Source organism: Parus major, chromosome 2 (genome assembly GCF_001522545.3).
Source record: "Parus major isolate Abel chromosome 2, Parus_major1.1, whole genome shotgun sequence".
Taxonomy (NCBI): domain Eukaryota; kingdom Metazoa; phylum Chordata; class Aves; order Passeriformes; family Paridae; genus Parus; species Parus major.
In genome coordinates, this window is record NC_031769.1 from 14087516 (window position 1) to 14110569 (window position 23054).

At 38.8% G+C, this 23054-nt stretch overlaps 1 protein-coding gene across 3 annotated transcripts in view; it reads left to right on the forward strand.

Annotated features, from left to right (window-relative positions):
• The first annotated feature begins 13536 nt into the window (after positions 1-13536).
• Positions 13537-23054, forward strand: part of KIF5B (kinesin family member 5B) — a 33874-nt gene continuing 24356 nt past the window's right edge. For all 3 annotated transcript variants that reach the window (XR_004500539.1, XM_015619107.2, XM_015619108.2), the window contains exons 1-3: positions 13537-13897; positions 21178-21265; positions 22801-22874. Coding sequence is in view for 2 of the 3 variants with exons in the window: in XM_015619107.2 (XP_015474593.1) it covers positions 13772-13897; positions 21178-21265; positions 22801-22874 (288 nt within the window). In the remaining variant the exon portion in view is untranslated. The remainder of the gene's footprint in view (positions 13898-21177; positions 21266-22800; positions 22875-23054) is intronic.

Below are 23054 nucleotides of genomic sequence, written 5' to 3' on the forward strand. Positions count from 1 at the left end.
TTGCCCTTCTATTTTAATTTAATTTTTATTGCATATGCTAAGAATTTTATGATTTGGTTTTAAACTCTTGCAATACTTTAAATTATAGTAAGGACCATTTTATAAGCTCCATTTTATTTAAATTAACTGTTTTTAAAGAGAAAGAAAAGAGCAAAAATACCCTCTAACGTAAGATGTGGTAACTTATTTTTCATGCAATTATCTTTATTATCCCTTCCAGAAAAGCTGATCACTTTGATAATCACATAAAACAGTATATAAATTAAAAGGAAAAGTGCATGCTGTGCCCTGCCAGTGGAACATCTGATTTTGATCATTGCAAAATGTCAATTAAATACTTATAATGCACTGGCAGATCAATTTTTTTTAATGCTGTGTAGGTAGATAACTTCACCACGCTATTCTGTCCTTAGGGTTTGTTTCCACCCAATCTGACACGCATTCATTGATACTGATGTTTCTGTTCCCACCTGGTGGGGAAAGCACAGAGTAGGCCACTAGTGGCAGGCTGGTTAGTCAATCTTTAAAGGATTCCATTTTTAATCTGATTGCTCCTTACTTTTCTTTTAAATATACCACAGGCACCTGCCAAATTTATCTCTTTGACATAAAAATAGAAGGCTTCTTTAAAATATTTAAAAATCTAGTTTCAGTTGAGCTTTTTCTTTCATAGAGAAAATGCAATGATAGGGTGGGAAAAGCAATTGATAACTCAGGCACAGGGAAAAGGGGACGAATGTACTTGAATGCCAGAAGTGCAGTTATCCCAGAATCATGGCATAGCTGAGGCTGGAAGCGAGCCCTGGAGAGGATCTAGTCCTGCCCCCTGCTAATGCCCAGTGCCTTTTACTATGCACACTAATACCATTTGGTAGCTTCTCTCTGCTCATAACTCATGTCAGAGTCTAATCAGCCCTTTCAGAGGGCTAATGATAGAGCTCTCACAGACAGTACTTCAGCACAAAGTTTGAATCAATAATGCTTTAATGGATTCTATTTGATCTTTGCAAGATACAGAGAACCAATCCAATTCTGCGTCATTTGAATGCTTTCCTTCAAGTGAATGCCAAATACAGCCTCTGCTTTGGAAAAAACTGCTCTGAGGAGTGTACTAAATGTGTGCAGAACATCTGAGACTCTTGTGTGGTTAGAAATGTTCTGAGACTGATGCATTGCTGTTATCAATATATTGCATATTGCTGCATATCTTATCGCTGTTTTCTGGAAGTCTACTTAAGGTGGGTCCAAATTTACATTTAAGGGTTCTGTGGGTAAACTTAAGCACCTGACTAAAATTACCCCACTTAGGAGTCCAACTCAGTCCTCATCCGCTCTGAGCTTTAGGCATCTAGGACTTGCATATCCAAAGCTAAGTTAGATTACTTGGGCTCTTTGACAGTCAATAGAAGGTACATGGGCCTCCCCAGAGGACAATTCATCTGACCTACCTTGCAGTGACAAATCACCTTCTGGGCCATTTAAATTTGTTCATAGACTACAAGAGTAGACTAAGAACACTAGACTGTCTGCTAGCTTAAAGATGATTGAACAGGTTAGATGAAATCTGCTCTAGGTTTTAATTGTTTTGGTTGTTTAACACTCTAGAAATCCTCCTGGCCAAGGCAAGGTCAAAAAAAGAACATTAACACCTCTCTGGCAGACAAAACTTCAGCTTTCCTTGGTCAGAATGCTGAAGAGACTTTCCTGGACACCAACCAGACTGCAGAATATGAATACCGAGGTTCCTGTATATTGTGGTATATGATGTTTCCTTAGACAATCTGTTTTCCCTTGCTATTTCTTAAAAAAAAAGTTATTAGCAGAAGAACAGTGTTTCCACAGATAAAAGATTACTATTTTGGCTGTTTTTTCTTTGCAGGAGCAAAGTAATCTCAAAAAATTAATAATCAATTAACCAGTTGACAGCAACTTTAAAGTCTTGTTCATACGATTTTGCCTCTTTTAATGTTGAACATTGAGAAAAGATCAAAGCAATAAATATTGGTAATCTCACAGGAAGCCTGTCTGAAGCAAACCAAACCTTTGCTCCTTTTTCTGTGTACTCATTAAGTTACATAAATATCCTTGCTAGCAATGCAGTAAATTCTGTTGGCTATATATAAAAGGGAACAGAATTCAGCTTATTACCTAAGATGTAGTTACCCTGTCTAGCAGGAATAAAAAACAAAGCAAAATTGCTTTTTTTGCTTGTGTGTACAGATAAAATTCTTACAGAACAAAGAAACAGGTTTGCTAAGTAAAAATCTGTCAGGTTCATATAATTTTTTTCTTGGGGCAAAAATACTCTTTAAAGTAGAAATCTTCAACACATCAGAACACACTGGTGTGAGCACTCTGCTGTATTGTCATTCATGCACATGAGATTTTCTGGAAGGGTTTCCTCTACCATCTTGTATATCTCATAAAATCTTCAGTGATCTTAATGAAGACTTATATCACATTGGACTTCTTAGTTAATTTTAACGTGCTGTGACCAACGTGCCCGTACTTGTCTTTTTTTTTTAAAGACAAGTCATGCTGCTGAGCTGGGAAGTACAAGCAAGGGAATGCCTGTCTCCTGGGGAAAGAGCTGTGCCACTACCTCCATCTAGATACAAAGAAGAGAAAGGAAAAATGTACTTTGCACTCAAAGTCAAAACCAGCTCTTGTGGCATATTCAACATCTACAAAATGCTCAGTAGGGATTTCTGGAGAAATCTTTCATTTGGCCAAGAAGTAGAGCCCTAAGCAGGTCAGAGGCACAAATAACAGCCTTCCAAGCTTACAGGCACTGCTTGTTATTCTCTGGGTTCAGGTCTCAGCACAGTCTAGAACATAGTAACAGAGGATTGAAAAAGACTACTTAGGTCACTGAAAGATATCCCAGGGAGTCCAAGAACAACTGCAACAGATATTTAGTCTTAAAAGATCCATACAACTCCTCCCCATACTTCTGCTTGAATGCTGTTCCTGATTCCCTGTGGTACTGAGACACAAAGGAAAAGGAGTAAAGCTGTACATCTGGGGTACCATGAGAAGAAAGCAGGAGTGGTCATTTCCAAACACCCTAACAGCAGTAAGAATTGGAGATCCTAAAAGATCCTAAGATGCTCCAAGAACTCCTAACACCAGAAACAACAGCAGTGCCTCTCACTGACTACTCAGCCCAGGACCCACTTGACTGCTAGAGCTAAGAACAGAAGTCCTGTAATGGGAGGCTAAAGCATTGTAAACACACACAATCTCCTCTCTAACAAGCATTTGGGTACCAGCCCTACCAATAAATTGATACAAAAGAGCAGTGATCTCAAGCTTTAATTCTAACTGCACAGTCATTCTTATCTTGTTTTGGGATCCCCATCCATAAACTTATCAACCTCCATCTTAAAACACTTTGAGTTTCTTATAACAATGTACCATTGTTGTCTACCTTTTCCCAGGGAAAGCTAGCCTTGGGGAATACAACAGGAATGTGTTGTTTTGTTTGTTTTTTTTTATTTAAACAGCATGAACTTCAGTGTTAACCCTTTCATCATTCTGCTAAATATTATACATTTAAAATAATAGTGAGCACTGCTGTTTTCTGTAGACCAGGCTGTACCTTTGAGCAGTGGAAACAGGGCTGATGTACCTGTAATCAGTGTGACCTGTAATCTTTACACAGAAAGGACAGATGCTCCAGATAATCAACTCATGCATAAAACACTGCTACAATTGAATTCATAAGTCCTAGATTAAATGCAGAACACATATAAGCATAATTTTTTTCAAGACATACTAGGTACCCACCTAAGCCACTGTGACCCATGAGATGATGATAAAGAGGGAGGATTTTCAGAAACAGTGACAGGATTGAAGAGGCATTCCTTCCTCTTCCATTTTTAAATTAATTTGAGGAATTATATCTGCTCTGGATACTTGATCATCAATTTTATTAACAGTGAGAAGTTTATATATTATTTTAATATCACACATAATAGTATATTATAGTATATTTATATATATTTATATATGTATATACATATTATATATATTTTTATATATTTATAGTGTAGTATATTTACAAAGTAAATAAATACAAACTATTTTCTTTTCAGTAATGGCAAATACACATAACAATAGAAGGGGAAATTTTCTGCACAAAAATTGCTTCAGCATGTTGTTAATGCAGTCAGTGATATCTTTGAAAACAGGAGGAGTTAAACTGTTGAAAATGGAAAACACCAATATTACTGACTTGTAAGTAGTTATGTTGATGAGGCTGAGAATTAACAGGTAAACAAAGATGGAACTCTGTAACAGAAACATAGAAGGGCCTATTCCAGAGAAAACACTTGAAAAAGGACTCTGATATCCACAAAGATAGTTGTTTCAAGGCACCTAACTCTGACCAGCATCAGGTACAATGTAAACTGGGCCACAGCATGCAAGGACCATCAATGCTTCACACTATAAGTTTGACATTAACTAAATTAACTTCAAATATATTTTCACTTTAGAAAATACTCGCTTCACTTTAGAAAATTTTCAAGTCTATGTATAAAAGTATTTTACAAGTTATTCTAAAATACTTCACTGATTATGAGGTCCATGTCCAGTAACCATCCTGTAGAGTTTTGACTGGATAGAGGGCTGGTGGATGAGGTAAGGGGAACTAAAGGACACACAGGACTTCAAATCTATAGTATCCTTTACAACCTTCTACAAGCTGATCTGCCAAATTGTAATGACCAATGAACCACATGCTAAAGCTTAAGCTACCTCCCTCTAAGCTCCCAACCCTCCTCTTACATTTTAACCCTCACACACCGTGCAAGGTAAATTTTTAATCCCATGGCATTGAACTGGATTCAGAGGAATTCCTTGTGTGCTACCTGTTAAATGCTGGGCCAGAGCAAAGGGCACAAAGAAAATTTTAGTTTTACTCATACTATGTTACTAAGTTCCAGCCATTGCAATGGGCACTGTTTTCCATTTAAACAGAACATAAAACCATTAAATATAATAAACTTTACTGAAAAGTTTATTATAAGTTCTTCCCTTTTACCTGGTGACAAGTCTAATGGTTTTGGGGGGCTCCAAAATTGAAGACTACACCAACTGAGGAATCAATTTCCTTGTTTTTCTATCCAAGTACAAGTGCTCTCTTCAGAGCTATAACCAAGGAAGGAAGAATTCTTTGCCAGGAATAATGATACTATTGTTTCTGAAAGAGATGCATATGGACAAATCAGAATATAATTATTCAAGACATGTGGGGATCACAAACACAATTTCAGTTTTGCTATTCCATTTTTCCTCTGTATTTTTGGAAATGTCTTAAAATTTTCTACAAACAATTAGGAAAACAACAAGGTTGTTGATGTCTATGGAAAAAGCACAACTCAGAGTATGACAGTCAAAAGGATTAATAGCATTTAAGATGAAACCATGTTATCTTAATATCAGAAATATAAGGGTTTCGTAAATTCTCATTGTTCTCACTGTTCTTTTTCTTTGCCCATATTATTCACCATTTTGTAGGCATCATGAGAGAAGTCATTCTTCCAGATTATTTAATTACTAGAATAATGCAGTAGGATGCATTGCTGCAACTCTGGGAGACAAACTGTACCCTATGCTCAACATCGAAGAAAAGAGAACAGGAAATTATGACCAGAGGCAAGGACAGAAAAAAAAGACCAGCAAAGTCATACAAATCATGAACCAATGAAACAAATGATCTTTAATGTCGTGAAGGTACTTGAGAAAGAGTGAATTAAATATGTGGGGGCAAGAAAGATTTTATTAGTAGCTATACTTTTTTTAAAATTGTTTCAGGTGCCTGCTGGATATTGGGAAAGCAACAATGTATCATGGAAAACCATTACAGGGCTGGATAGACAGAGTAGAGCTGTATTAAAGCTGAAAAGAGACCACCTTCATGAATGAAATAGGGATGAGACAGAAGTTTACTTAGGATAACAAAAGCTCTTTAGATGTTGCCAAAAAAGGTGATTAGTAGCTGTCTCATCCCTTACCTGATTTTCTTTTATTTACTCAGCCACTCCTTAGTGTGCTAAATCAGCACTTTAGCACCAAAGCTCCTGAATAACCACTAAGAACTGCTGCTTTCCCACATACTAAATCCATGTTGTAAGAGCTGGCAAACATCCAGAGTAGGAAGAAAAAAAAAACCAGATTTTTACTAAACAGTTTGAAAATCTGGTGTAACCCCTCTGCTGTTTCCTGTGGACAGCATGGTAAATGAGCTTGATAAAAATGTGACTGAGATGGAGAAAACAGTATGAACTGACACATACATGTGCATGCAAGCACACACTCCCCCACGCCCCCTCACTCCCTCCACCTAGGGCAAGACACATCCATTTATGGGAGGATTGGAAGTCAGGATGGTGAGTCTGTGTGAGGTCAGCAGGAACTTCACAGGAAAGGTTGTTTTTGAGGTGCAGTTGTTCCACCCTCCCACTCCTCATGAATGGTGCATTTACCATTACCAGGGAAGTTTCTTCTGCATGCAACTTGAAAAAGCACTCACAGCCTGGCAGTTTTAAATTGCATTCTGAAAGTCGGCTCTGTTCTGACTATTGCATGTACTGTCACCAATGATAAATGTCAGAATAGAGAAATTTCTGTTGATAAAAGAACTAGAAAAAAAGTTAGATCCTTCTTTTCCAGTATTATTTCTGCAAAGCTTTAAAGAAATTCATAAAATATCATTTTGCCAAGAGATTTTAGACATGAATTTGAGTATAAACATATTTCAAACTTGCTGAGTTAAAAGCTATGTATGGTCATCTTTTTAAACAGAATTACGTCTACAAAATAAATGTGAATTTTAGTCAGTTTGTGTGTACATGCATGTGTGTGTGTGTGTGTGTATAACAACTGTGAAAAACACACTTTACTTCAACAGTCACAGCCTCTGATGCTTGATGTTTTTTGATGCATGAATTGGACAAAAAGATCTAGTCAGGTACAATTTTTCAGAACAATATCAGTGAGAGACAAATCCCATTGATCTTAAACTGATTCTGACTTTAATTTTTGCTGGCTAATAGAAGCATGTCAAGCTTGGCTGGTTAGCTGCAAGAATAAAGAAACAAGAAGAAAGGCACTATGGGATCTCTGTTCAAGCACACTTTTTACATCCTCCCCGAAGAAAACAATAAGGCCTTGCCAAATATTACTGTCTTTTGAGCTTTAGATTTTAAAGAAACATATAAAGAGATGGGCTTTAACTGCTACATTTAGGAGCTTTTTATTCCTTTGATGCTTCTAAATTCAAATTCAGAAAACATATGAATTTAGATTTTATTTTTTTTTCCGCAAGTGCCCAATAAAATACCCTCAATGACAATGGAGAAAAGTGTCAGAGAAGAGTCCTCAAACTCCATCAAAAGCCTTTTTTCAATCACTGAAAATAAGATCTTGCTGAATTACCTGTACAATCTCAAGATAGAAACTTTTAAAAAACCAAAAAAAACCACAACCAAACAAAAATAAATAGACCTAGGGGCCTTGGGGGATTTTTTCTCGCACTCAAAATGGGACATTGCATATCATTTCTGACATCCTTATAGCCAGCTATGTAAGATCACTAGACAGACTCTGATGTGCTTGGAAGTACACAGGATATATGACTAATGTATTTTGATAGATAATACATGTCATACAGATTTATGGTCATAAAATACATAGCTTGATATTTCCTTATCATTCAATCTACTTTTTGTACTCTTCTTTCTCCAAGTTTGGGGTCTGAAGGACTGCAAATTAGCTATGACCTAACCCAAATTATATTAGAGTGGCAGGGGGTTTTTGGCACATGAAAGCATTTACATTAATAAAGCAAGGTTATCCATAGACCATACCAATGAGGAGCTGTGACTGGTTTAATGTTCACTATGTAACTTGTGCTCCCTAAATTTTTGTTTGCCATTTAAAAGTTGATAAAAAAAGCAAAGCTGCATTTTGAAGAAATAAGCAAGGCTTCGGTTTCAAATGTAGACCTTTTATCCATAATTTTGCTGCTTCCAGACAAGGTTATCAGGATATGCTCATTCAGAAGAGAAATGCTGCAGTGAAGAGAAGGAGAAAACAAAATTGCGAACAAATACAGAGAAAAAAGAAGAACAAATCCAAAATGGAGTCAAAGAAAAAGTTGCATTCAGAACACACTGGTGTTACATAGTAAGGCTGACTTTCCTTTCACATTTCATGTAAGGCTGTAGTATCTGCTTCCTGTGAAATGGTAGTTTCCCCACCAGCTAAGTATGTAACAGAATGATAATCTCAGTGGGATTTCTTGCCATTTCTGTATGCAACCTGAGGTGCAAAGCAATGATGTTCGTAGTCACCAGTGGTTTGAAATCAGGTTATTGTGAGACCACTACTCCTGTCAATACCAGATCTTTACATGTGGATCAGCTGAGAAAAATTTTATGCTCTTTTGAATGCTTTGGATGCTAATTTTTGCAAAGTTTGTTCAGTGTATAATTTTTTTGTCCTTTAAAAATCATGGAAATTCCTCTCTATTTCTATATATAGCTATATTATAGTAGTGTTATACATTTTGTTCTGCAATGCTTGAGCCAGTTCTTTTCTGGAGTGCCTCAATAAACCACACAGAATATAAGGTCCAAAAGTGGGTTTCTTCTTCAAAGAGAATTGGAGTCAATACTTTAGATAGTGAGCAGACAGATTTTTTTTGCATGAATTTGCACAAATTAGCTGAAATAAACATCTAAAATGTGACATTATTCCCAGAGCTTGCTTTTGCTTTTAATTAGTCCATCACTATCAGAATATTAAATATGATCTTGCCGATTAGGAACAAATTAGAGGGGTTTTGGGGTTTATGCATTTCCAGCTAAAAAAGTGAAATAAAACAGATTTTTAAATTAATTACATTTTTTCCAAGAAGAGGTTACTATGTGTCACTAGAAGCAATCTCAACACGTTTCATTCTTCTAACTCACATAAAATCCAAAACTTGATTTTGACAAGTAGATACATTCCATATCATATTTTTTACTGGAATGAAAAGAAACTTGTGTTTTGCAACCAGATAAGAGCTTCAGGTGATCTGGTTGGACTCCAACAGTATCTTACACCATTGAACTTCATCCACCTACCTTCCAATTTCAAGAAATCAGTTATTGAGTTCCTCAGGCTGAGTTGACCAGACACAGTCTCTTGGTAAAGTGCCTTAAAATCTATTTATATTATTTAAAATATATTTCTGCAAGCTGTTTAAACCATAACACTTTGTTACTTTTAATTACACTGTTCCAATCAGATGATGTTGCAAGACTTCATAAGTCATCTTAACAACATTTATTTACAAAGTGCGCTACAAGCAACAAAGAATTTTGTTTGAGGTACACTATATCTGGCAGATTAATCGCTCTTTTGTCCTGAAAATTGACTTGCAAATTTGGAATAAATTTGACCTGGAATACACCTCAAATTCTCAGAAGTCATGTCGTATATTTTCCCAGCACACTGCAAATTAAAATGAGAAGAGTACTTGTGTTTGCATTAGGCACACTGAATGTCAACAAGTGCTGTCAACTGATGAATCTCAGAATTTAATTCTTGAAAGGGCAGGAGGAAGCTGTTTTAATTTGCTTCTCCACAAACACCTGGTTTAAAGATTTATTCAAATATGTAATGTTCTTTTTAAACCAAATCAAGATTACTTTTGCTCTGCTGGAACAATTTTGATGGTTAATTACATCATTATCCCAATATAGCTTCCCTGTAAGGCTTAGGTTTGCCAGTTCCCTTTGCTTAACATGTTTTTATTGCTGGGAAAGACTGAAGATCTAAAAGAGCCAAAATCATAAAAGAATTTGTAGGGGTTTATTGCACAGACCATAAAGGGAAAGAAACATGGTTAGTGAACTAACAACACAAATTCCTTACATAAATTACTTCAATAAAACATGTTGGTCTTTACTGAGAAACTTTACCAAACTTATTGTGAGCTATATGGGGTATAGTAGGCTTAAACACCAAACAGAACAGTTTACTTTTTATGACAACTGATATATTTTTTTTTCTCAATTTTTCTCTCTTACAATATATTACTTTTAAACAGAGTCTCTTATGTTATGTGTCAAAAAAATGTTACAAACATTACATATGTTTGTAAAAATGCTACAGACATTACATAACAACACAATAGACAGCAAATATATTCTCAATTGGCAAAGGAAGCACATTCTGTTATTGCCACAAAATGGGAAACTTTCCAGGACGTTTGGTCTCTGCCATGTTCTCGGGAGACCACATCTTTAAACACAAGTCCTCAAGGCTGCTCTTTTGATACATCTTGGCGCCAGTAGCGATAACACAGTGCCCTCTTTGAGCACACGGCTTTGTTGTGGCAGCCTTTAAGTAGGTCATGCCAAAGAGAGGTTGCTATTTCAATCAACAGATCAGAGAAGAGAAACTTCATGACAGAGTCTGAAGTCTGACAGGGATCTGAGTGCACAAGCATGGTTCAGCAGAGCTTTTACCAAGGGCTCCCACAGCTGGGATGGGACACCACACACAAGTTCTCCTATGTGCTCTCATAGAACCAACAGCTTCAGAGTGGCCAGTTCCTACTACAGAGTTCACACATGCTGAAGTTTTTTGTTTCAACACAATTAAAATGAGCAATTATCTACTCGTGTCTGTTGTCTTTGTGGAGTGTCTGCTCGGTCAAACATTCAACAGGTAAGCAAGGCCAAGCACGTATTTTCCTGCGAATCATGTCATTATGAGGTTTCTTTTTGACTGAGATGTTCTTACATTGGGCACTACTTGTCAATAAATGTGGCTAAAGATACAGCCCTTTTGCTCATGGATAACAAGAGCTATAAGTTTTTCAATACATTAGAGTAAAGGATGTTCAGCAGGTGAAACGTACTTCTGTGAGTAACAATCACAAAGTTGTTTATCATGCAGCTGACATTTCTTTTTCCTTATGTACAAAAGTAAATGGATTGAAAAAGGAGTAAATAATTCACACTCCTTTCATAAAAGTAAATAATAATTACTTCGTAAAAGTAATAATCTTCTGTCACAGGATATCTTTGAGGTTTCAAATCCTGCAGCTGCCTAAGAATATTCCTTGCCATTAGCTTGTGAATAATTCCAGAAATAGATGAGATAGAAGCATTAATACATATTACTGCTTGAGATACAATATAATTTATACATATATTATATATAAATATATTTCTATAATAGAATAGCAACCAACTAAAACAGGTTTTCTGACATGTAAAACCTATAACAATTATGTTTAAAACATGTTATTGAAAACTGTAGACAGATATCTGTGTATATCTCATATGCTAGAGGCTGTGGACTAGTACTGCACCTTCTACAGACTGAGCCTGTACCTTGGCTTTTCCAAACAACTATTTCCACATATCCTCATAGGTGTGGACATATTGTTGCTGCCCTGCATAAGACAGCGCAGTCCTGCTGCATTTTTAATCTCAGTGGAAAAATAAACTTGTTACAACATGAACATAGTTTAGAAGACTTAGATTGCTCCATAAGATAAACTAGGCACAGAAATATTTTTTGTATTACTCTGTGAAAAGAACCTATAAATGCAACTAGATTATTAGGTTATCCTTCTGTCATGTGGAGCAATTTAAAAGTGTTTACCTTGCACACCTATCCTAAGTAAAAACACATCACTGAAACCCCTAAACAGAGAAGTCTTAAAAATGGTGGATGCCTGACTACAGATATATACAGATAGTCCCTGTTAAAATTCATAGTAGTTCCCCCCTTTTTTATAAAATGAGTACTTCTAGGGAAGCACATTGCTCTTCTGGGTCATTCTGGCCTACTAAAATATACTAACTTAAGAGAAAGGCTGCTTATTACGTTTTCTGTTGCTTTTTTTTTTTTTTTTATTAGCTTCAAGACTATTTGAAAAATTTCCAGTACAAATCATGATTTCTGTCAGGAAACTGACTGAACCCAGCCAAGCTGTGAGTTTGTACTTTGTTCCTATCTGAAAGTTCATGCCTAGATGTAAGAGGCACAGTTGTAAAAGTGTGAGGCTCTTGTGGCTCTCTATCAGAATGGTTTACCTGATGTTTTTTTCTAGATACAGTCCCTAAATTTTGGTCAACTAGATTTAGAACCCCTGTAATAAATACATAAACAAAACTTGCAATAAATTCAGGTCTAAAAAATTGCTGTCCAGGTTTTTTGTTTGTTTTTTTTTCATTTGGGATGAAGAGGTGATGAGGGTCTCCACCCTGGGGGTGACACCATGAGCTGTGGGCTGCGTGTGCTCTGATCCCACTCGCTGGAACCCATTGGTTCCAGCTCCAGGATGCACACGGGCAATGAGACTCATGGGCATACTGTCATCTCCCTGGCATCCGTGAACACCTCACAGATGTGGATTTCCCCCCTTTTAGCTATCAGAGGAAAATAAATGTAAACAAACAAACTAAAAATCTCAAATATCATAGGTTCCTATTTCAGCGACCTGCTTTAAGCCTTTTCTTCATCCTCGGCCCCTCAGTTTTGTCACACATACAGTGCTGTCCCCAGCAGTGCCATGCCCAGCATCCTGCTGCTGACAGGGCTGTGTCACGACCCCTGTCCAACACCAGCTGCCCCCAGAGCTGAGGTGGCAGCGCGGATCAATGCCTGATGCTCCTCACCAGGGTGGCCACCGAGGCCTCATCCCTGCAGCCCTTGGCCGATAACCTGCTGAGGGAGCTGGGCGTCTTCAGCCTGGAGAAAAGGAGGCACGGGGGTGATTTTATTGCTCTCTATAGCTGCCTGAAACGAGGTTGCAGCCACCTGCGGGTTACCCTCGTCTCCCAGCAGCTAGAGAAAGGGCAAGAGGACTTAGCCTTAAAATGGCCCAAGGGAGGTTCAGTTTGGACAGTAGAAAGAATTTCTTCACGGAAATGGTTTTTAGACATTGGAATGAGCTGCTCAGTTAAGCTGTGGTGGCTGTCTCTGGATGTGTTTAAGGACAGACCGGATGTGGCATTTAGTTGAAATGATGATATTTGGTTGTATGTTGTACTCAATGATATCAGGGCTTCTCCTAGCTAATTGATTCTGTGATACTGTGTGGATGATGCCAAGTTGCCCATGAACGTGGTGTAGTCACCATCCCTGGAGGTGTTTAAGAGACATCTAGATCTGGCCCTGAGTGGTATGGTTTAGTGCTTTAGGGGTCACAGGGGTAGTGCTGGGTTGACGGTTGGACATGGTGATCTTAAGGGTCTCTTCCAACCTTGATGATTCTACGATTCTATGATTCCTTAATTCTATGATTCTATGGTTCCAACTCCAGGCGCGGGGCGACGCGAGGAGCGACCGCAGACGGTGCCAGGACACCCCGCCCGCCTGAGGCAGCCCCGCCCCTGCCAGCGCCCCCGGCGACCCCGCGGGAGCGCCCCCTCCCGCCTGAGGGCGGTGCCGCGCCTGCGCACAGGGCGGGGCTGGGGGCGGGGCGGACGCTGCGGAGGATGACGTCACCCGCCCGCCCCACCGGCGGGGCGGGGCGGGACCCGCGGCCGCAGCCGCCATGGCCGGTGCCATGTTGGGGAGGAAGTGAGAGTGGGAGGCGGCGGCGGCCAGGAAGGAGCCCTTCCCTTTTCCCTCCTGCTGAGGCGGGCACGGGTTTCCCAGCCACGGCGGCTTGTGAGACCCCCGGCGCAGACGGTGCGGCGGCGGCAGCTGGCGGCGGCGGAGCTGAGCGCCCCGGAGGCGGCGGTGGCCTAAGATGGCGGACCCGGCGGAGTGTAACATCAAAGTGATGTGTCGCTTCAGGCCCCTCAACGAGTCGGAAGTGGCCCGAGGCGACAAGTACATCGCGAAGTTCCAGGGCGAAGACACCGTCGTCATCGCGGTGAGGGGCTGCCCCGGGCGGGAGAGGCGGGAAGCGCCGCGGGGGAGGGAGGGAGGGAGGGGGTGTCTGGGGTCGGCGGGGTCAGACGCCGCGGGATGGGCGCGCTGTGAGGCGGGAGGGCTTGGGAGCGCCCGCCGGTGGGGACGCCTCGGGAATGGGGGCGGCCTCTTTGGAGACAGACGGAAAGGGGGCAGGCACAGCTGCGGACAGGGTGGGCTGGTCTGGGTGTGGGCATGGCGGGGCAAGGGGCGGGAGGCGGGGGGGGCAGAGGGGCGTGGGGCTGTGGGGACGGGGCGGTGGGGGCAGGTCAGGAGACCTTTGATAAAGGCCCAAGTGCTGAGGTGCGGAGTGGGGGTGAGTCCCACACTGTGCCGGCCGGGCGCTCCCCGGGCCGTGCGGCGTGACTGCTAAATATTTGCTCGAAATGCACGCGTGGGAGCTGCCGCCCGATAATTGCGGAGAGTTTGGGGGAAGAAATGCGAAACGACAGTGCAGGCTTCAGAGAATTAATGCTCAAGAACTCTGCATCAGACTTCAGCTGACAAATTCTTTTCGTTGTTGTTAAATCCGAATAAACAGACCATTTGCCTTATTACATGTTCGTAAATGTATTTTAACTGGACACTCCTTGCAAGGTATGAGGCCTGTTAAAACCAGGATGGATGTTGCTGGGGGAAAGATAATCCTTTCCTTTCTCTTCAGTGGATCATATTTCGCTACAAAGTGGAACTGGAATATAAAAATAAAGTACGGTAGTTTATTGCTGGGTTTGGTTGGTGTTGTACAAACACACTTTAGCCCCAGTGTTTGTTTTATTTTTGTTAACTTTTATGTTTTCATGTAAATATATTTCTTGAGAGACTGCTGATTCTTGCCATAACTTAGATGCCAGTTATCTGTCTAAAAATGTTGGGGGTTTATGTTTTGTTTCTTGAGGCTACTAATAATAGCCATTTTGCACAGTATCTGAAGTTGCAGGAGGCAGTTTAATAAAATATTTTTTTAAGAGGAGTTACTAAATACTAGTTCTTTGGTCTGTTAATATTCAGCTGAATTTGTCAATAAAATATGGAATTCCATGAGTGTGGAGTGACATGAACAATGGCATGCTTGTGAAATGAGGTAATTTGGGCCTACTTCAGCTGGCAAGTTACTATCTTGGAGTACATCACTTCTAAGGTTGTACAGGTAAACTCAGAGGAAGGAGCCAATCCTGGAAAATGGAAAATTTAACTAGAGTGAATAATCTCACATTCATCAGTGAATACCCATTCATTGTGACACTGCATAGTCTGTTTATAATCCACGGTTTATTGTAGAAACCTTGATGTGTTCTAACTTAAAAAATGAATTTTCTAAGTTTTCTTTCAGAAGCCCTAGTATTAATGAAAGCTTATCTTTTTAAAATACTCTTTAAGTGCACTTTAAAATGACTTAAAATGTAGATGGTGGTGAGGTGGTTCTGTGTCTGAGTAGAACAGTTTGATGGTGTGCTCCTGAGGGATCATGTGCAGCTTTCTGCTCAGGACTGATGTTTAGTGTTGCCAACTGTACCTGGGTGATTTCTGCTTGGTAAAAATCACAATGAATTTCCCAGTTGTCCTGGATCCAGGACTTGTCTTGTCTGATCCGGGGCAAAATGCCCCCAAAATTATTAAACTGGGTAGCAGTGACAGTATTTGTCTCTTGTTTCACAGAATTTGAATAAAGGTTTGATACTCTCTGATTTTGTCTTTGTAATGGTGACTATAGGACAAAATTGATATCCTCGAATCTCTAAAACTGTTGACAATAACTTGTGTTTGGTGGTTTTGTTTTTAATAACTTGACTGAGTTTTTACAAATTTAGGGACCCTCTAACCTGAGCCTGTAGCCAGGCACCACTTGTTTCTGTGTGTTGCAGAATTGCCCAAGGGAGGATAACAGAAGCAGCGCTCGTGAAACTGTATAAAAGGCTTCCTCCACAGGCTGTGTGTTTGGTTACTTCAGCTCTTCTGTTCCTGTCCTTGTTGCTGCCTGTCACATTGGCTGCCTGTAGAGCAGTAATGGAGCCGCTGTTGGTTTTTTATAGCTGCTTTCCTCAGCTGCCTGAGGGACTTGCACCTCTTGTGGGCACCTGGCTCGTGCTGGAACCGTGGAGGCTGCTTTAATAATGCTTGGGAGTTGCCTGTAATGGTCGATGGGAGGTAAAGACTGGGCGGCAGCGGAAGCAGAGCTGATCCCAGACTGCAGGTTTGACTCCTCGGGAGGAAAATCAGTGACTATAGCCAAACCCTCCTCCTTCCTTGATTCCCCTATCATCTCTGAGCTACCTATCTTCCTTTCTTTTCCTAGCTCCTATGTAATTAATGTCATCATTGTCTTTCTGGCCAAGTGAGTCATTTTGATTTGTGTTAGATAAAAAATGATAGATTTAACTGTAGCTGGTGTGTAGCAGTAGTTTGAGCTGATGTGTGATGTTGGTCTGCTGTAAAGAGCAGACTCTGAAACAAAGTATTTTCTTTCCACAGGATGAAACTTTTTAACTAGTAAAAAGCTTTTAATTTTTTTAATTACTGGTGGCTTCTTTCCATCCTAATACTCTAGTAATTCTTTTCTCTTAATGGCTTCCTCTGTTAATTAAATATAAGGATTTTGTTAAAACAGATGATAGGATGACTCATTATATGACTTATATGTTAAACATTAGAAAGATATCTGTATTTGAAAATTGATAGCAATTTGCTTGTGGATTTCAGGCTTTTGAATAAGATAGAACAGGAGGAAGAGCAGTTTGATATGGGATTATGTCCTTTGTTTTATCAAATACAAAACTACTTGCAACTGAGTAGCTTTATAGTTCTGCATAATGTATCTATACATCTTCTTTAAAAAACTTTCTATACCTAGTGTTGTTCATCTTAAAACTGCCAAAAAGATGCATTTTTGAATACAGTGATACATGGGGGTTTGGGACTGAAGCCTGAACCAAAACCAGCACTACCCAGTGACTGAAGTGCTGAGGCCTTACGGGTCTGCACAGAAATGGGCAGCATGCCTCTGTTGTCCAAATGGTTTTTAGTAACGATCATTGTCTATTCCTTATTTGTATGGCTTTTAGGAAAGAATCATGGCTACTTGTCTGTATTTTCGTATTTGTTTAAGTACTATTTTTATTTAGTGTAAGATGTACCCCTGTGATCCTGGAAAAACTTGAGACATTTGACTTTCTTTTTCATTACCTTTTAAACTAGTGTTGCATCGTAAATGAGACAAGGCTAGGTTATAAAGTTGTTGGAATCATGTAATGAAGGTCACTTGCTTCTATCGTGGCTTTTAGTAGTAGGTTTTTCAAAGGAAAAGCGCTGAAGCCTGTACTGGACTTGTATAAATTCAAGAAGATATGCATTCTTAAAGTAACTTTATTATTATTTGCTAATGTGAAAAAAGGCAATGTTTAATTAGAGACACAAAAAAGGCATCAGGTCTACAGTGAAACTTGAAATATGAATCAGAAATTGCAATCTGTAGCAGAAGTAATACTATTCTTCCAGTGTTACTGTTTCTTTTTCTTGCTTTATTCCATTAAATGCTGAGTAACAAGGATGCTTTTCAGGTGACACTGGTGTGATGATTTAACAGAAAGCAAATATTCTGTTTTACAGGAATCTGTAAAAGGAGAGCTTTTCTCCCTGGCTGCAGTGCCAACTTGCTTAGGAACACCTCGCTTATATTTGCTGGGGTTTTTTGTTCTGAAATTCAGTGACTGTTTTTATAAACAGCAGTGCTTGCTTTTCTCTTTAGAAGAACCTTTCTACTAAAGTAAAGTTTGGCTGAAACATTATTCAAAAAAAATTCTGTTTCCATTCTGGAAATTGAGTTTCTAGTCACAGTGTTCTATAGGAAGAAGTAACTGCTTAGTAAAAACTTACTAAAAGTTAGTACTTGGGTTGCAGTATTTGGACAGAAATAAGAAAAAGAAGACAAAAAAAGCTGAGATTTACTGACTGTTCTGTATCAGCTGCACTTTTGTGTGCATGGGGCTAAGACAAGAAGAAAATCCTCACTCTTTATCCTAAAATTAAAATAATAATTTTTAGCTGTGCCTTTTCATCCACTGGCAGTGCTGGATTTAATTAGGTGTGTCAAAGCAGCAATACCTTAGCATAGTAATAGGAAGAAGTGAGTCAGGTGTCTGACATCATATTTTCCAGAAATTATTCCATTTTGGATTATTCTTTTAACATATTTTGTGCTGATGGGAAGAACAGTCTTTAATATAGATGCAGATCTTAAAGGCAAAGTAAGCCCATTGTATGCTACTTTAACCTTTCACCAAGAATAGTCTAAGCATGGGTACATATTGTACCACCGTTTTAACTGCCTATTCTAGCAAAAAACACTCAAGAGCGTCTGGATGTGTTATGGTAGAAAAGTATGCTACTGATTTTTCAAGTGAATTTTCAGTGCTGACTTTGCTTCAGATATCAGTGCATAAAAAGGTGAACTCAGGTGATCTTAAGAATAACCAATTCTGTACTTGATGGAAAGTTGCAATAATAAGGGTTGTTTTTGTGTTTGGTTTTTTTTAATTATATCTATAAAGATTATGATGTAGCCTTTTGATGTAAGTTTTAGTGTAGTTATGATTGCACATTTTTTTTTGTAGTCCTCACTGGACATATGGACAAAGAAACTTTTCCACAGAAACTCACATGTAGTCCAAATTTTGTATAAGTTAGATTGGCTCAGCATCCTTTTATATAATGGGTAACTAGTCTTTAAGTTAGCTATGGAACTGTACTTCAGTGTCATCCCTGTATTAAGATTCAGTTTAACTACTGCTAAATCATGTGGGCAGCTGCACCTTTCTGAAGTCTGTGAGTGCACTTGGAAAATCATGCTGTGAGACCACATCCCTCCAAGTACAAAGCAACTGCAGGAGCTGAGGTTGTCTTGTGGTTGACTACAGACAAAAGAAATGCTAGGCAAGGAACTAAGATTCTGAGAGGAAGTCAGAAGTTCTGCTTGTTTGCTTGGTATTTTATGTCTTGCTTATGAGGCCACGTGTATAAAAATTTTAATAGAATTTGAGCACCAGTTTCTGAAAGTTTCTGGAGTGTGTAAAGAAACCTCATATTGTGTTAGTGATGTTGCTACTGCCCCTGTTAGGGACACCATGCGGTAATGCTTCTTGGGCCTTTTGTGTCTTTGCTTCATCATTAGATCTGATTGTTTACTACTTGGGAAAGAAAAGGCATCTGGTGAAAAAAAAATATCTGACACTTTAATCTTTCTTGATTAATCTCTTAAAGGTAATGAGGAGACTTTCTAGGGCATGGTAATCTGTGTAATACTGTTTTAGCTTTGTTTACTGCAGAAAGTAGACTGTAAAGAGCAGTGATAAGACATAGCATTGTAGATGTCAAGGATGTGAAACCATACTGAGTGGGAGTAATTTGCATTCTTAAAACAATTATCCTGGAACCTGCTTGTCTAAACCTACTTGATTAGATACTGATTCAGTGATGATGGAGCAGAGGGACATGCCACTAATATGGATTTTCATAGGTGTGATAAAAAAATGAGGGCATGTGTGCAAATATTCCATTTTCCACCTGCAAAGGATGGAGAAGTGACAACTGACAAGACCCCATGTGAGAATTCTCTTGGCCAAAATTATTAAGTTTTGTATATTGGTAGCAATTGTTAACTTGAGGGAAATTGAAATTGGTCACGTGCTTAGCAGTTTTTACTGTATAAATAAACAAGTTCAATTAAAGGCAATACTGCCAAAGTGAAGGCCTTGCAGCTTGATTTTCTGTTCCACAATGGAATTATTTCAGTGCATATAAATACACACTTGAGCACAAAACAGAGCTGATTAATGTTTTGTGATGTAGCTGACTTGTAATGTGTAGTGTAGCTGATTGATATCTCTGAAATTGCAGACTTTTTGAAGCTACAGCTGCTAGTGAGTTCTTTTCTACAGGATCTTCCTTTTTATGTAATGTGTTCTCAGTCTTCATGTTCTTACCTCAGGGTTACTTAACTTGTTAGTTGTCTCCCTCCTGGTGCATCTAATGGCCTCAATTCTACCTGTAGAACATAGGGATTTGAGGTGTCTTTGAAGCTGAAATGAGTAATGGAGAAGGGTGGTGTTTTCCTTGCTGTGAAACAAGTGTTCTGACAAACTTCAGCCCCTTAGGGACAGTTTCTGCCTACTGAGTCTTGTGGTTTCTTGAACATATTTATACAGTGAACACTGTAATTATTTTTCTGAGAGGGTGCTCATCTGCCCGATTTCAAGGCCTCAGATAAATATGTTTAGTCTAAAAAAGCTTTGTTTGATATACTAGATATTATTAAAAGACAAATGGAAGATCAGGCCAGGGAAGGGAAATGTGGGTGGGTGAAAGATGGAAGCCATACTTGTTTCTTTGCCAGAATGTCCTTGTGGGAGGATGATAATGAATTAAATTTAGGCAGAATGGAACACTTAACAGTTGCAGGGAGTTTAACAATAGTAACTGACCTAGGTTCTTTGTAAATGTCACCCATCTGCTTACCTAAAAATTCAAGCTATAAAAGTGCTACAAAAACTTGAGCTTTGTAAGATGAGCATAATCATTTATATCCTAATGGATTGTCAGCTGCTTAGAACTATTATTAAAATCTCTTCTCTAAAACAAAGCAATAACCAGCATTCCTCTCAAAATTCAATCAGATTTTCCTTATGTAGTCTTTTCCAAAATTACTCTTGTCAAAGGTTCCCTTCCCCAGTATCACCTGTTCTTCTGTTTGGAGAGCTTTATTTTAAAGATGTCTTTTATGGCACAATAGTTTGTGTTGAATGTTTCATTTTTGCTTGATTTTTTTCCAGAAATACTATCAAGATGGATACTGTGTCATGGGGTGTTTTTAATGATTCAAGTTTACCAGAGTAAACCTACTGCCAGGATAGATGAGAATTGGGGTTTCTCAGATGTACAGGCAGATTGGCTTACGTTTTAAATCAAGTAACTTGAGGTCATGTGGCAGAATAGTTTTGCAGAACTATGTAGATAACACTTGGAAACCAGGCATATTTAATTCAAGGCCTTCCTCTTAAGTAAGCGTGTGAAGATTTAGGCAACACTATTTAAGCTGATTTCCTCGCTACAGTCTTCAAGTGCTTAAAATAGAAGATTGGGCTGAGACAGTGTTGAATACTTATAAACTATTAACAAACACCTTCCAGTTCCACTTCCAGCATTTTTTGATAACTCTTCTGTTTTCTTTTTTTTGTTTGTTTTTTACAGTCCAAGCCATATATATTTGACCGTGTATTCCAGTCAAACACATCACAAGAACAAGTATACAATGACTGTGCTAAAAAGATTGTCAAAGGTAAGGTGGAAGAGCAAATTTAACATAAGAAAGTCTCATATTCCTGTGGATTTCAGTGTTGAAAAGTAATCCTTCTATTGCTGCTTTTTATCTTTGGAATGTTGAGTAAGTGCCCACATGGATTGTAGCACCGTACAGTCATCCTGTAATTGAGCTAATAAGTTATGTCAGTACTTAACCTTCTGTTTCAGTTGATTGCAACATTTGGTAACATTTACCTGATACATTTTAGGGTTTTTTTTTCAGCTCTCTGTAGTGACAATTTAAAACAATTTGTCAGAAATTAATCATAGTAAGTGTTATTAATAAGTTTGAGGTGTGTCATCTACCCTCCCATGTCCCCCCAAATTTACTGGTGAAAAGATGATACAGAAGTTTGTTTAGAGGAATGCAAGAGGAAATGAAAATTGTGAAATATGAGTTACTGCTGTGCATGCCAGGGTGTACATTTCTCCATAGTTGAATTCTCAGATTTGGCATAGTAACTTCAGAAAATCAAGCCTTGTCACAAAGAAGGATATGCCACAGTAAGTTTTTCTAGTAAGCAATTAGCTAGTTCCCTGAAAATAAAATTGATTTATTTCTTGAGGGCATCAATAAGTTCTAATTGACCCGGCTTTCAGAACAGCTTTACAAAGCCTTGTCAGAAATCCCTGAAATGCCAACTGTTAGTGACAACAGAATATTAGGTAAATATACTGTGTTTTTTATCATAAGAAAAGTAAATTGCTGTGGCAAATTCATGCTGCTGCAAGTATTTAACCCTTTAATGAGTTAAATGTTAATCAGCCTCAGATCAGAAGTTTGCTCCTTGAAAACAATTTAGTTAAGAGTTGTGATGCGGCCGCTTTTCACCATGTAAAACTCTGAGCTCTGTGTGGCATTTCTCAACTGTGCAGCATCAAGTGACAAATGAGCTCTAGTGGTGAGACAAATGGATTTATGAGTGTGATGGAGTGGCAGAGACTTCCCCATTTGGAGTATCTCCTCGTGCTTGTTTTTGGAAAATAAAAGTTTGCTTGCAGGATGTGATTCTACAGTAACTTATATGTAAACAAGCCAACCCACCAGCCCCTCACCCCTCAATCTAAAACTTTGTTGGTTCATTCGTAATTTGAAATAGAACCTTATGGCCTAAGAGCAAGATGCTCGACACTTAGGGCATTGCCCATTCTCATTACAATTGGACGATTAAAGTTTTCTGAAGGCAGAAGGTATGATGGTGTTGTCATGTTTGGTTTCTTCTGAGAAATCAAAGACTATCAGCCTGGCAATTGTATTGATTTCCTTTTTGTTCCTAACTGTGAAGTCCTGATTTTTCTGGTTGAAGGAACAGTTGCTTCTAATCAGCCAACTTCTGAGATTCAGTCAGTGATGGCAAAATGTATTGAAAGATGTAGAGAGGAACAACCTTCCTCTCCCTAACTCTAGCACAAGGTTCCCAGACACTGAGCGATTTAACTTGCTGGGCATTTTAGGACCTGCCTGCTTGCATGAAGGAAGTGAACACTAATGAAAATACTCTTTCTCTTTAGATGTACTTGAGGGATACAATGGTACCATATTTGCTTATGGGCAAACATCATCTGGAAAGACACACACTATGGAAGTAAGAAATGTTAAAATAATTTTCTCTTGCTGTCCCTGTCGTGTCTTTTTCAATACAATTGTCTTTGCTTTCTAGAAATAAGATGTCTGCTTGTTTTCTTCTTGCAACATTTTAATACCCCATTATGTTTTTTTAGGCACTGAGAATGGCAATTAGGGTGGGTTTTTTTCACCCTCAGTA